Consider the following 16,494-nt stretch of genomic DNA (forward strand, 5'->3'; position numbering starts at 1 on the left):
ATGCGAGCTTCAACAGGAAGCCAGTGGAGAGAGCGGAGGAGCGGGGTGACGTGAGAGAACTTGGGAAGGTTGAACACCAGACGGGCTGCGGCGTTCTGGATGAGTTGTAGGGGTTTAATGGCACAGGCAGGGAGCCCAACCAACAGCGAGTTGCAGTAATCCAGACGGGAGATGACAAGTGCCTGGATTAGGACCTGCGCCGCTTCCTGTGTGAGGCAGGGTCGTACTCTGCGAATGTTGTAGAGCATGAACCTACAGGATCGGGTCACCACCTTGATGTTAGTAGAGAACAACAGGGTGTTGTCCAGGGTCACGCCAAGGTTCTTAGCACTCTGGGAGGAGGACACAATGGAGTTGTCAACCGTGATGGCGAGATCATGGAACGGGCAGTCCTTCCCCGGGAGGAAGAGCAGCTCCGTCTTGCCGAGGTTCAGCTTGAGGTGGTGATCCGTCATCCACACTGATATGTCTGCCAGACATGCAGAGATGCGATTCGCCACCTGGTTATCAGAAGGGGGAAAGGAGAAGATTAATTGTGTGTCGTCTGCATAGCAATGATAGGAGAGACCATGTGAGGATATGACAGAGCCAAGTGACTTGGTGTATAGCGAGAATAGGAGAGGGCCTAGAACAGAGCCCTGGGGGACACCAGTGGTGAGAGCACGTGGTGCGGAGACAGATTCTCGCCACGCCACCTGGTAGGAGCGACCTGTCAGGTAGGACGCAATCCAAGCGTGGGCCGTGCCGGAGATGCCCAACTCGGAGAGGGTGGAGAGGAGGATCTGATGGTTCACCGTATCAAAGGCAGCAGATAGGTCTAGGAGGATGAGAGCAGAGGAGAGAGAGTTAGCTTTAGCAGTGCGGAGAGCCTCTGTGACACAGAGAAGAGCAGTCTCAGTTGAATGACCAGTCTTGAAACCTCACTGATTTGGATCAAGAAGGTCATTCTGAGAGAGATAGCAGAAGAGCTGGCCAAGGACGGCACGTTCAAGAGTTTTGGAGAGAAAAGAAAGAAGGGATACTGGTCTGTAGTTGTTGACTTCGGAGGGATCGAGTGTAGGTATTTTGTTAGTCAAGTAACAAAATACAATGTTATTACAACAATAATGACCGGACTATTTAGCCCCACTTGAGCATGTCTCAACAACAACAACAAAAACCTTGGGTGCGTTCATAGTCAACAACAGAGCCTACCCGCACACCCAAATGTCAACCAATCGGCATTCCCCAATGCGCCCTGAAACCTGTGCCGCGCGGCGACAAAAGTGATGACCACAAACGCACCCCAGCAGGTCAGGAAAAAAGACATCAAGCTATGATGTATAAATGAAAACCTTTACCAGAGGATAACAATCATCTCTCAAATATAAAAATAGGGACAAGTAGTTAAACAATCACCATCCTCCTGAGTTCACCGTCCCCAAAGAAATATTATATATATTGTGGCAAACCTCATCAAAGTTAGGAGCGTTTGTCACAAATTAAGTGGGAAACTGTCACCAAAGTCAGCCCAGAATGTAAGTTCTTTCGAACATGACAGTACCTGTGTGTTTGTTTCGCTGTCCTGGTCCACCCAGGCCACAGGTAAGGTCAAGGATAGCAGGGTTCGGTACACAAATCTGGTTCTCGGTAGGTCCAGGTCTAAACGCCAACAGGTAAGTCCAAAACAGTCCAGCTCGTACACGGTAAATCCAGCCAATGTAGATTGTCTCTTTCTCTATGGTTCATAGATCCTTCCCGCCCTCTCTGCCGTCCTTTCGAAGGTGGTAAGATATGCTTCCACAATATATATATATATATATATATATATATATACACACACATACACACGTACGCACATACACAAGTGTAAAGCTATCAGCTAGCTGGCAATTAGGCGGCCAGCGAGTAGCTTATCCCTGTCTCAGTATCAGTAATGCTAGCATTTATCTCTAACAATAAACAAGCCAGCAAACGTAATAGTAGCTAAAGTTCCCTGAAGTAATATAAACAACATAGTTAGGCTTGAAACCCAGTCAAAAGCCACATAACTATTCCTGACTGGACCTCTCTGCGTAAAATAAAAATACTTGAGTAAAAACTCATACTTGAGTAAAAATATGAATTTAAAATTCCTTAAATTCAGCAAACCAGATAGCCAGGGTCACACTCAGACATTTAAAAACAAAGCATTTGTGTTTAGCGATTAGTGAGTCCGCCAGGTCAGAGGCAGCAGGGATGACCAAGGATGTTCTCTTGATAAGTGTGGTTATTGTGACGATCGTCAAAAGGAGTAGATCAAGGTGGTACGTGTTCATATTTATTGTAACTCAAACTACTCAAACAAAGCAAACGTCACGTTCTGCATTCTTACTGAGCTGACAAAAACAATATCCCACACTGAAGGAGGGGTTAAAGGGCTGCCTAAGTATGATTTCCAATCAAAGACAACGATAGACAGCTGCCTCTGATTGGAAACCATAACAGGCCAATCAAAGAAAGAAAAAAAACATAGAAATATGACACATAGAATGCCCACCCCATGTCACACCCTGACCTAACCAAACAAAGAAAAACGGCTCTCTCAGGTCAGGGCGTGACAGTTATTGAACCATTTTCTGTCCTGCTAAGCATTCAAAATGTAATGAGTACCAGGGGCGGAAATCACGGGGGGACGGGGGGGACACGACCCCCCATCCTGGGAAAAAATATGATTTGTCCCCCCAATATATCACTGAAACATAACTATGTAATTTAAATAATATTAATAATACGCAATGAAAGCAATTGTGCTGATTATAGACACTTAACAGCCCGTTTTTAAGTTTCAAAAGATTGCGACCCCCCCCACCCTTTTCCTCACAATGGTTTGATCCACTGGCAAGGTAACAGAGGGGTCGTAGCCACTGTCTGAAAGGCACTCAATGAACGTAACTGACGTGAGGTTAATCCAGTCAATCGCGCACACACACTAGCTGAATATGCACAGCTAGCGCGCAAATATTAACTATTAAGCTAGCTAGTACCTATTCCATTTATGTGGCCTCGTCAAAGATGGAATCTTTGCTATGGTTAATTTATTCCGAGATCAGCATGCAGATGACGTAAGTTAGTGCTTCAAAGTCCCTGTGATAAGGTTAGCGATAAACTGATTTAACCCAGGTAGCAAAGATTATAGCAAACACCACTGAAACTGAATTGGTGTTCGCAAGCTTTGTAAATTCAGCTATTGTTGGAAGCCAGCCAATATGAAACAAACTATTAAAATTACAAAAGGTTGCAGCATATGTTGTGTAAATGGTGAACTCATACAGCTGTCAACTCTTGTCATTTTAATCCGTTTCACATTTGCTAGCTACCTTTTAGATCGAAGCCCAAATAGAATGATAAAAGATAAGATGATAGAAGCCCATCTCCTACTGTAAATAACCAACACACTGTGTGTGTGTGTAGCCAGCCAGCCAGGTAGATAAATGGCAGAAAAATAAAAGATGGACATCAGAGTATTTTTCAATACACCAAAACGCAAAGTAAGAACCCTAGTAGCCTAATATCTCAAAGACTAGTTGATAAAATGTTCATAAGAAAGAAATGAAATTCTAATGGAAATGTTTCACAATGATGTCATTAGGCAGAGCAGGCAACAGATTGCACACAGACAGCAGAGTTGGGGACAGATATGCAGGGACAGACTGGCAGAGACAGGGAGTCTCAGGTAAGTTTGTTGAGTCTTTGTTTGGCAACATTATGAAAGGTTCTCCATTTTTTTTACTTGTAAAATAGGAACATAATTGGAAAATGCCATGGATACCCCCACTCTCAACTTAAACTGGTGACTGAACTAAGATTTGTTAAAGGCAATGGTATTGCTGTTGTGAATAGTTGTGTAGTTTTGGGTACCGGTAGTTAGGAGTACGGCAAACACCTTATTTCTTTGGTTCCTCAATATACATTTACCATATTACAATGTAGGCTATGTGTTACAGCACTACTTTTGGTGTCCCCCTCAGGAATTGCTCTTGAGAAAATGTCATGTAATTGTCCCCCCCAAAGTTGATATCAGATTTTCGCCCCTGATGAGTACTTTTGGGTGTCAGGGAAAGTGTATGGAGTAAAAAGTACATGTCACGTCCTGACCAGCAGGAGGGAGTAGTGGTGTAGTATTTTGGTCAGGACGTGGCAGAAGAAGTCTGTATGTGTTGTCTAGTATGTCTGTTTCTGTGTTAGTCTTGTGACTCCTGATCAGGAACAGCTGGGGATCGTTGTTCCTGATTGGGAGTCATATATTTAGGAGTATGTTTGTCACTTGGGTTTGTGGGTGGTTGTGCTAACACTGCTAGTCTTTTGTTTGTACGTAGTCTGTTAGCGTGTCGTTATTGGTTTCCTGTGGATGCTTTGCTTGTATATATTAAAAAGATGAGTATCCACATTCCGTCTGCAGTTTGGTCCATTCAACACGGCTTCAACAAGTATGACAGAACATCATATTCTTTAGGAATGTTGTTAAGTAAAATATGTCAAAAACATAAATAGTAAAGTACAGATACAGTACTTTAAAAGAAAGTCGCACACTCCATATATAAACTCCCAGGAATGTGTTGGGTATTTACCAATGTTTCAGCATCACTGTGCCTTCTTCAGGGTAATGTCAAGAATACTTTAACCAGGTTATGTAGACAAACAGTGCAATTAGTGCAACCAGTGACAATAGTGAGGGGTGTGTCATAAAGATTAAGTTAATTAGAATGAATTAGTGAAACTGTTAAAAAAAAAAACGTTTATGGCATATTAAATATATTAGGCTATTGTAATCATATAGAAACATCATTGAATATAGTACATCATATTAGCATCCACATACATTATTGTTTAATTCAATTTAACATATTTAATTGTTTCCTATTTCATTTCATATTTGTTACATGTAATCTTTTGGTTCAACCTTAATGTATAATGAGCATCATCAACAGGGGAAACATATTAGGTGCAGGCTAATAAGCTGTAGAAAGAATATATACATTTATAAGACTTGTTCATAAAAGATAGAATTGTTCATAAGACAGGCCTGAGATCAAAGTCAATATTCAGACCACTAGGGGCCAATGTTTTTAGAAAGGATATCCAGTAAGCCTCCCTTTGCAGTAGTAGGATCTTGATGTTACCTCCTCTCCTTGGTAGAGCAACATGCTCAATGTCTGTGTATTTGAGGGAGGAGATTGGATGGTTAGCTTCAATAAAGTGAGCTGCTACTGGATAGTCAATGTTCTTACACCTGATTGAGCTTTCTTTTCGTTTGTTCTATGTAGGCTTTTCCACATGAACAGGTGATGAGATAGATTACTCCCGTGGTCTTGCATGGGATGATACCCCTAACAGGTATTTTTCGACCTGTATGTGGGTGTCTGAAGAAGGATGTTTTTATAGTGCTATTGCACTGTGCGCATGAGCCACATCTGTAGTTCCCATTTGGGATAGGTGTCAAGAGTGTCTGAGTGAGCTCAGGGGGCATGTCAGATCTCACCAAGCTATCTCCAATATTGCGACCACGCTTATAGACCACCAGTGGGGGTTCCTTGAAGAGTCCTCCTCCCAGAGTGCTAAGAGCCTTGGCGTGACCCTGAACAACACCCTGTCGTTTTCCGCTAACATCAAGGCGGTGACCCGATCCTGTAGGTTCATGCTCTACAACATTCGCAGAGTATGACCTGCCTTACACAGGAAGCGGCGCAGGTCCTAATCCAGGCACTTGTCATCTCCCGTCTGGATTACTGCAACTCGCTGTTGGCGGGGCTCCCTGCCTGTGCCATTAAACCCCTACAACTCATCCAGAATGCCGCAGCCCGTCTGGTGTTCAACCTTCCCAAGTTCTCTCACGTCACCCCGCTCCTCCGCTCTCTCCACTGGCTTCCAGTTGAAGCTTGCATCTGCTACAAGACCATGGTGCTTGCCTACGGAGCTGTGAGGGGAACGGCACCTCCGTACCTTCAGGCTCTGATCAGGCCCTACACCCAAACAAGGGCACTGCGTTCATCCACCTCTGGCCTGCTGGCCCCCCTACCTCTGCGGAAGCACAGTTCCCAATCAGCCCAGTCAAAACTGTTCGCTGCTCTGGCACCCCAATGGTGGAACAAGCTCCCTCTCGACGCCAGGACAACGGAGTCAATCACCACCTTCCGGAGACACCTGAAACCCCACCTCTTTAAGGAATACCTGGGATAGGATAAAGTAATCCTTCTAACCCCCCCGCAAAAAAAAAAGAAAAAGATATAGATGTACTATTGTAAAATCTTCCCTGTGGCTCAGTTGGTAGAGCATGGTGTGTGCAACGCCAGGCACAGTGAGTCTGAAACGTTGGTTAATACCCAATAAATTACTGGGAGTTTATATATGGAGTGTGCGACTTCCTTTATTTTCATATAAAGTATTTAAGTAAAATACTTTAAAGTACTGTATCTGTACTTTACTATTTATGTTTTTGACATATTTTACTTAACAACATTCCTAAAGTATATGATGATTTTTACTCCATACATTTTCTCTGACACCCAAAAGTACTCATTACATTTTGAATGCTTAGCAGGACAGAAAATGGTCCAATTCCCATACTTATCAAGAGAACATCCCTGGTCATCTCTACTGCCTCTGATCTGGCGGACTCACTAATCACTAAACACAAATGCTTTGTTTTTAAATGATGTCTGAGTGTGACTCTGGCTATCTGGTTTGCTTAATTTAAGGAATTTTAAGTTCATACTTTTACTTTTGATACTTAAGTATATTTTAGCAACTACATTTACTTATGATACATAAGTATATTTAAAACCAAATACTTTTAGAATTTTACTCAAATAGTGTTTTATTGGCTGACTTTTACTTGAGTCATTTTCTACTAAGGTAACTTTACTTTTACTCAAGTATGACAATTGAGTTATTTTTCCACCACTGGTTAATTACATTTTAGTCATTTAGCATACTGGTCACCCATGGGAATCACACCCACAACCCTGGCTACTAAACCACACTGTGCTTCATCAAATAGCAGAACCAAATTACCTGGTTTGAAGTTGAGATTACATTAAAAGTACATGGTGCAAGTCATCAATGCCGTTCGAGATTCTACATAGACTACAGCAATTGTGAATATCTCCACAGATCCGCCAGAAACTACAGTATGCATGCTATCTTGAACATGCACGCTTTATATGATTAACGTTACATACGAATAAATGTATAGTTACAGTAACCTCAAAATGTGGCCATGCATCTGTTACTTATTTTACAGTTGAATAAAAACTGTTACATTAATTTGTAAGATAACTTTAGGCTATTTACCGTATTACAAAAGTAATATTGGATTGTGTTTAGTTGACAAAGCAACCAAATATCAACATTTAAATATATAGATATATTTACTGCTTGGATAGTTCAATCTAAGACACTGGCTTAATTCCATTCTTTAACTTTTATTTTTGGTTGAGTTGGGTTTAGCGCTGACTCAAAACGAATGAACGACAAGAAAACACACACAACTACCACTATTGTAGTATAGAAGTCAAAATACCTATAGCTATGTTCCTACTTGGACATAATCAAAAACATTGACACCACAGTGATTCTCGTTCTAAGAGGATGCTATAATAAATAGATAATTGCGATTTTCAGATTTATTTGATTACTGGGAATTTATTTGCCGTGCATATATGCTGATAAGTTGAATATGAAACTAAAATCGTGAATTTTTTTCAAAGGCGTCTGTGTGGAGTCAGCTGGGAATGTTCCACAAAGATGTTCAATGAGCGATCGAGTTCTACGAAACTCACTAGGCCTACTCTCATTTTAATAAATTCAAAACCACTACTGTAATGAAAATAAAAGCCAATAAACTGAATAATTACTGTCAAACTATTTTTATTCAATTGTTGAAATAGGCCTGTTGTATTTAATTTTACATTTCATGCCTATTCAAGTGGTTTTGACAAACTTTTATAATGTGGACGGCTGCTATGTCATAATGTACATGATGTCATAATGAAGCATTAATTTGTTAAAATAAGACAATCCATAGACAGGTAATTGACGCTCTTCCTGAACTGAGGTAGGACCTATAATTTAATGAAATAATCTCAAATACATTACTTTTATCTTATGTGAACTTTATTTGATCAATAACTGTCAGAAAAAGTGTTATATTTTGTGATTTGTGATTTAAAACTAGGTCTTGTGTTTCTGTTTTCAATGATATATTGTTGGAACTTTATAGTCAAATCCTACGTGTGCAAATTATCTGGAAGTCCAAATTGAAGGTAGGCCTTAGTCTGTGAATCTTTCATTTTTATGAATTTATGAACATTTTGGCAGGAATTGGAATGTCCTTTGAAAGTGGAAAAACACTAGTTTACAATAACAACTTTGATCAAATTCTATTGTAATATATGTAATTTATTCTTTATTCTTATTCTCAAACATGCTTTTTGTTGTTGTTTGCTCCTCCACTGTGACTCTCACAGCCATGAAAGACAGAGTGATGTCCAGGACTAAGACACAAGAGACCAGTCAGAACAGTTCTGAGAACAGCCTGACAGACATCCTCAGTGTCCGGAGTGCCAGTGATATTGTCCTACAGCCAATGCCACCAGGGAGAAAGAATAGCCGATCCCACTTCCACAACATGGATGTGACTAAAGAGAGGGCTGACATGGGAAGGCTTCCAATGGCCACTCCACCCATCAGCCTCCCAATGCTCACTGTGACCTCTCTCACTGTCCAAAGGATCAAAAACTCCCTCAAGGTGACTGGCATGCCTCGTCTACAGCTGGAGGGACAGATGTGTAGCAAGCGTCTGGGTCCGGTCAAAACCAAAACCGGAGGGAGCACATTGACCTCCAGCCACAAGCAGGAGCCAGAGGTTAAATCCAGCAGACCACAGACACCAGGAAGCATCCCTAGGAGGCCCAATGTATGCTCCACTGCAGCCAAGGCAGTAGCTCCTTTATCTGGGACTCCATGCAGCCAGTCTGAGGTCAGGATCCAGGCCAATCCACTCCAGAGGTCTAACATCCAGGACCAAAGGCCCCGCTCTCCTCCTGCTCAGGCCAGATGGTCTCTGTTCGACGGCAGCCTCTTGCAGCTGCCATGTTCTCCTGTGGATGTCCTCTAGCCGGAGGTCCAGGCCAGCAGGAGCCTGGCTCGACCCAAGACCGGGATAGCTAGGATAACAAGACATACTGATGGCAGCACTCTGAGGTTCCCTAACCAGACCTTAGAGCTTATAAACTCCATGGATAGGAGGGAGAGCACCAATTCTTTCCCTGTGCTGCCAACCATTGCAGTGTCAGCCTCACCTGCCCAGATGGCTATCCCATTGCCTACCCCAATAGTCAGCCAAATGCCTGACCTTCTGGTGCCTACTCCATCTGCTTCACCGATTCCGTCCAGCCGAGTGCCTGCCCCACCTGCATCCCCAGTGCCAGCCCGGCCTGCCAACACCAGATCACGTAGGCAGGTGTCGGAGAGGATCCAGCGCTTACAGATCCAGTCTGCTATGAAGGACCAGCAGCTACCAGAACAACTGGGTGACAAACAAATCATATTACCCTCTGAGCCCCTGTCCTTCAGTAGCACTGAGAGGATGTTCCTCTGTGGTCCACCTTTAGTCTGCCACCCAGCTAACGTAGGTGGAGATGATGGCTGTCACCCCCTGCCCAGACCTACGCCCAGCCACACAGGTCACACCGACCACTCCGCTTTACTGACCAGTAGGAGAGCCGTGCAGGCGGGCGAGAAGTGTCCCTTTGAAATCCTCTTGACCCCACTAGCAGAACAGCCTCCTATCGAGCGGTGGCACATGCCCGCCTCCCGTGCCAAGGCCGAGCGGGAATAGGAGAATAGCCAACGAGGGCGCAGGAAGAGAGTGAAGCCCATTCACTGGGACGTAAACTTTACGTCTGGGCCTTTCTTCCCAGTGTGTCTCTCCATCACTGCCCTCGATCTTGGAGGTGGATGAAGAGTCTCTTTCTGAAGAGATGGAGCAAAGCCAGTTGTAGGGTGTCACTTTATTTAAATAGGCAAGTTAGTTAAGAACAAATTCTTATTGACAATGACAGCCTACCCCGGCCAAACCCTAACGACACTGGGCATAATCACAGGATTATGCTTCCGCGCCCGTCTACAAGAGAAAGCACACCCACCTCGCCCCTCTTCACCCCTCCCACTACCCCCCTGCTGTCCCGTGGGTCGTCTCTTTCTGAAGAGATGGAGCAAAGCCAGTTGTAGGGGAGGGTCGCACACACACACAACTTATTTTTTATTTACCTTTATTTAAATAGGCAAGTTAGTTATAACAAATTCTTATTTACAATGACGACCAACCCCGGCAAAACGATAACACTGACGACACTGGGCCAATTGTGCGCCGCCCTATGAGATCAGTGCCTTAGACCGCTGTGCCAATCGGGAGCCCTATTGAGACCTCATGGCCTCCCATGGACCAGAGAGGATCAGCCAGCATCATCCCAGCGTCTGCCCTGCCTGCCATCCTAGTACCTCCACTGCCCTTTCAACCCCAAACCACAAAGGGCAGGTGACAGAAATGATCCAGCGCCCACCGATCCAGGCTGTTGTGCATGAGCAGCAGCAGATACTGTCAGAAGTACTGTTGGAACAGACTTTTCCTATGAGACCCAACAGGAGCCACAAGCTGTCAAAGTACTTTCATCCCTGGGGTGTGTAGCTTCTCGAAGAGTGTTCTCTTCCTGAAGATGGACTGCTTCAACCCCTTGGGAGTATCCAGAGTATCTTGTACGCTGGTGTGATGATAGAATATGTCCATCAGTATCAACTCGAGATTAATGTTAATCCACTTGTTATTCTAGTTAGGCAAATGTTCATTTATCATCAGCATGTTACAAAGAATTCTGTTTCTATAAAGTTTTATTGCAGTTGAAAATGATCTGTGGTGTGTGTTGTTGGTTTCTTGTGAAGTATGAAGTATACAATTTTAGTAGAATGTTTATTTCTTCATTGGATTTGTTGATTTGTTGACCAAGGAGAAGAGGTAAGTGCTGACCGGACTAATAGAAGTGAAGGTCCGATTCAAATTTGTATTAATCTGAAGGAGGCACATCTGACTCACACCTTAGTGCCATAATTGTTCACATTTTCAATGTATAGCAGCACTGACAAATTCTCAGGTGGAACTATTTGTACTACAGCATTGGAAATGAGGATCTATCCAAACACAGTGTTTATGAAATGTGAGAATGCTGAACAACATTTTCTGACCAATAGGCTTGTTTGTCGTAATATTTGGCCAAAATGTTCTTTGCTTGAGTCAAGAGGTCCTTTCTCAACTTGCACATGTAAGGGAAGCAGACAGCTGCAGATTTAATATAACTGCTGGGTTACGCGGTAACCAGGTCTCTCTTGCCAAAAGAACCCACTTTTGCAAGAAAGACCTGGATAGTGCCACATAACGCTTATGTAAATTCTTCCTTTTATACAAATAAAAATGACCCCTTTATCTGGAATAGATGTAGTGTTGCCTTACATTTGTGAAATGTGAATGACATTTGCTTAGCCTTCAAACTGTGCTTCGTTTAAAATACTGTTGGTTGGACTGCGAGGCAGTCAATGTATCGTTTTTCTTTTGATCTGAAGCCTGACACTGTACGACACGTCGTGTCTCATTCTCCTTCTTTTGAATAAAGCTTCCTCTACATGATTTTATTCTAACATCGTCCATGTTTTTTTTGCAACCCTCAAAAACAAATGTTGATCCCAATGTAACGACACATGATATTCCACAGGGAGGCACTAAAGGTCTGTAACGAAAGGAGGTTAAACACTTTGTACCTTGAACACCATCTGAATTTAAACACAGCCTCAACTATTTAAATGACAGAAAATGCCATATCTGCTCTCACACAGTACATTAATAGATGACGATCCCTTGGGTTTTTCACAGTCCATCATAATAAATACTTTTTGGCAACTTCTGTATTGTTGTCTAAGGTTCATTCCGAAACACATTCTCTCCACCAAAGCCCAAAGCTTACTAGCATTATAAAGATATCACTCAAGTTGAAGAGGTGTTACTACATTTATGTCGAGATTTATATGTATAGTCCAGTGTATAGTCCAGTGCAAAGACTCACATTGCACTGTAAGATCAGTCATGCATCGTACCCAGTTTCTCTCTAGAAACATGCATGAGAAAGCTATGACAAAGCAGAGAAGTATGTCTGTATCAATTGTTCTAGAACTGGTTCAAGAAAGAAGAGCGAGAGAGAGAGAGCAAAGCACAGAAGGATGTTGGGTTACATATGAACACTTTCCATCATACTATCAGGAAGGTTAGGTTAGTTAGGCTACATGTGATCGTGCGTCACCATAACTGAAACACGGCCTTCTTTCTTTCACGGTTTCACGTCATGGTGCAAGTATTTGCATAAACTGGGAAATATTTGCATACAATTCAATTTCCCTAGCCGGCAGTGAAGGGGTTAATCAGCTGTGTGCTCTCAGTTTACGCTCACTAGCAGAATCTGTCTGCCACAGCTGCTGCGCTAAGGCCAATCTTCTATCACAGAGAGCGCTGGCAACCAGAGGTGTTTCCAAAAGCCAACAACACAGAGCAGGTTAGAGAAGCTTCAAACCTAACCACACACACACACACACACACACACACACACACACACACACACACACACACACACACACACACACACACACACACACACACACACACACACACACACACACACACACACACACACACACACACACAGATCTAGGAGCAGTTGACCTCCACAGAATGTGAACATTAGCCACTAATATCTGACATCAGTATAGTTTATAAAAGTGTATCTGTCTGTCTGTGTCTTTCAGATTCTGTTTAGACTACATCAAAGATAGAGAAGCTGTGCAGCCACACCATTTTCAATCATGTTACCTAATTAGCTAGCTGACAATCTGATTGACCTGTAGCATATAAACATTTGTTGGCACAGAAAGAAAGGGGATTTATAAAATGATTGATCAAATTCCCCCCTGACACTATCTGACTGGGTTAATAACTTAATATTAAGTTAATATGGACCCATTGTCTTAGACTTGAAATCTTGGACCGGGATTCAGACACAGGGACTCTTATTTCAGCCATAGGGACTTGTGACTCGACTCGACTCAAAAATTGGTGACATTGACTCAACTCAGATTTAACCATAGAGTCTTGTGAATTGACACTGACTTATGCTTTAGTGACTCGACTACAACACTGCTGCCATTACATGGCTACTACTACTGCTACAACTAACAATTCTATCAAGGGGTACCCCAGCTTGGATACACTTTTCTGCTGCTCCCTCAAAAGCATTAAGCAGACATTTTGATTATACCTCCCAACTCATAACTCCCTGTTGGGGTGAGTCTATCTACAAATAAACACAGCAAGAGGATTACAACAGCTAACACAGGAAGCTGAAATCCTGGGGTCCGCCTTATGTTCACTCAGTTCTACCACATTTTGAAAAGGTGCTTTTCATCCATGGCCAAAAACATGTCCAGGCCATGTTTTGGCCATTTTGCTGCACTAGGCATGACAATTGCAGACATTCTCCAATCCGGCAAAGAAATAGGCCTATAGTGTACAGTGTCGGCCTATAATGTCATTTTATAACTAGGCCTACCATAAGATAGTAAAACATGCAGTTGCGTTGGCTTTATTAAACGAGTCCTGATTCCTGACAAAAGCTTATAGTGACTTGTCCTTTAAGATATGAACATCAGTTACACATCAGCTACCCAAGTTTATTATGAGTTTTCTTGAGGATTTTTGCAAAGAGACCAATGCTGATGTAAAGGCCTAAGTCTTCACAGCAGTACAAACCTGAAATCACTTATTATCAGTACATTTTATTCCACCTTGTGAAAACAGGGGTCTAGTGGAGGGTAAATGCAAATATGATTAAAAAAAGGCCTGTTATGAGAGAGAAAGAGAGATTGTGAGAGTAGCTGAGTGCCTATAGCAAGAGATGGCTGTTAACATCTCTAGGCTGTTTGGTCTGTGTGCCGGTAGTGAACCTGATTGCTGAGGGGTTACGTTACTAGTTAGAATCTTAACCTGCCATAAGCTACTTTTGTGTCAGCAGGTCTACAGACCATTCAAGTAGCTGCACTTAACACCTCACTGATACAGATTGTGTAAGCTACAAACCCAAACTGTCTAAGGAAATGTAGGTGACTGTCACGACTTCCATTAGAAGTTTATCCCACTCCTTGTTCGGGTGGCGTTCGGCGGTCGAAGTCACCAACCTTCTAGCCATCGCTGATCCTCACTTTCATTTGGTTTTGTCTTGTCTTCCATCACACCTGGTTCCAATCCCATCAATTACATGTTGTGTATTTAACCCTCTGTTCCCCCTCCTGTCCTTGTAACGACAAGGATTGTTTATTATAAGTGCTTGTGTACCCATTATTTGATTGTTATGTTTTCCGGTGGTTTTTTGTTTTGTTATTCAACTTGGCCGTTTGGAAACACCCTTTTTGCTCTCCTGCGTCTGACTTCTCTGCCGCCAGTACGCACTCCTTACAGGCGACAGTAATAATATTGCACACATATTCAGAAATCTGGGCTGATGGAATCATTGTCTACTCTCCATAATTTCCGCTGGAGATCCAGCCCCTCCCCCACTGCAGAGTGCACAAAAGTACCAACAATTTCACAGGTCAACACAGTTCCCATCTCCACCATGCTGCAGTGACAGGTCTCTCCCCAGGGTTGCCATGTAAACTATTTTGTCTTTTATTGAGGTACTTTTAAAACTTCGCTGCAGGTGAAAAGTTTTGGTCGCTGGGTGCAAGTCTTTAATACTACTGCTATATTGCACCATTACCAACATGGTAATTAAAAAAAATCCATTAATTTCCATGTAATCTGCTGAAATTGTGATAGGTTTCAATCTTTGAAGGTGGGTTTTTCCTGGATTTACAAAAAATTTGAAATTGACCTGGCAAGCCTGTCTCTGTCTGAGCATGATCACAACAAAATTAGCTGTGCAGCACGTTTTTTAATGAAGAGGAGGATGGTTGTAGACTTTCACATTCCTGCAAGAAGGTAAGCTATTAACAAAAATTTTATTTGGTGTATTGGCAAGCAAGCATGTTCCCATTGTCTTTATTTGTAATTAATGTTAGCTCATGTATGTCTTTCGGTGGAATCCAACATGCATTGACAATGTCCGAAAGCCACATTGTGTCAGATATACTGCGTCATGAGAATGAAATTGTTGGGTTTATCCAAACAATTCATTAATGTGCAATTGTTACTTTGCATGTTTTTACCTTCTACTTATTTACTGCTTGCTAATGATTAGCGTGCTAGCCAGCGGTTAGCGTGCTAGCCAGCGGTTAGCGTAATTGGTAACATGTCTTTGATTCAGAATACATGATTGTGGTTAACCCAATGTTACATGCATTAGAAAATAATATTGCTAGTGTAACTTGAATTGGTTTACAAGCTAGCTAGAAAATTCAGTTCTTTTTCATCTGTTTTGTCAAGTCATAAGCATGCATGTGTGCTGAAATATTGGTATAATTCCTCTCATTAAATTATTTTATTGAAGCGCCCTTTCTTACTCAAAGAGAAATGTTGCTAGTTATTTTGGCTTTGCACGTAAAAGAGTGTAACAACAGGAATAAGGATTGTGGAAAGGTTAACATTTGGTAGGGCTGTGCCAATTCACATGCCTTGCTTTAGCCATATCACTCATACTGTTTCTCGTTTAGTCCATCCATAAAAGCAGATCAGCTTTAGTTGCATCCAGGAACTTGCATAATGTGCTTATGTTATGCTTATACTTGCTTTTTTACCTTGAAAGTCATCTGAAAGGAAATTGTAATAGATGTTTGTAGGACCTCTCAGTCAATGATAAGTCATTGGTGTCCCCCAGCCCATCCCCTTTGTTGTGTGCCGAGCAATCTTGTCATTCTTTTAAGTCTCAACCATTCTTTTTGAAACTTGTCTTCCTTTACAAAGGCACTGCAGAGGCTAAGAAGACGCATGGAAACTCTGAAAGAAACATAATTCAACTTGTAGGCCAGATTTGAAAAGGAAATAAATCCCAAAGCTCAGGTTTGTCAGTTGTTTAGAATGAGGATACTGGGGATGGTTGAATCATATTCAATTGCCTAATTTGCACATGGTTAATTTCATTTTATTGTATCCTTAGATGTCAGACACCGAGGCTGCCAGTACCTCTGGGTCGATAGTCCATGTGTTGGATGATGCACTGCCGTTGATCAGAACAGACAGCGTATACGTAAGTTAGTGTCATTCAACACCAGCACATACTGTAAGTTCTTGTGAATCAGCTTTGTAAATCAAAGACAGGCAAGTCTGCACTTCCATCCCATATTCATTGTATTATTAGAAAATGTAAAGTAGAGGAGCACAGAGCCATAACTAATCAAAATGTACTAGTGTCCAAATACTTTGATATCTGTCTAGTTATCCAAGAT

At 42.3% G+C, this 16,494-nt stretch overlaps 1 protein-coding gene across 1 annotated transcript; it reads left to right on the top strand.

The window, feature by feature from the left end:
• The first annotated feature begins 8,190 nt into the window (after positions 1-8,190).
• LOC123732887 (uncharacterized) lies at positions 8,191-9,136 on the top strand. Its single transcript, XM_045712219.1, has 2 exons — positions 8,191-8,282; positions 8,487-9,136. The coding sequence occupies exon 2, from the start codon at positions 8,489-8,491 to the stop codon at positions 9,134-9,136; it is 648 nt and encodes a 215-aa protein (XP_045568175.1). The 5' UTR covers positions 8,191-8,282; positions 8,487-8,488.
• Positions 9,137-16,494: the final 7,358 nt, after the last annotated feature.

Source organism: Salmo salar, unplaced genomic scaffold, assembly GCF_905237065.1.
Source record: "Salmo salar unplaced genomic scaffold, Ssal_v3.1, whole genome shotgun sequence".
NCBI classification, from domain to species: Eukaryota; Metazoa; Chordata; class Actinopteri; order Salmoniformes; family Salmonidae; genus Salmo; species Salmo salar.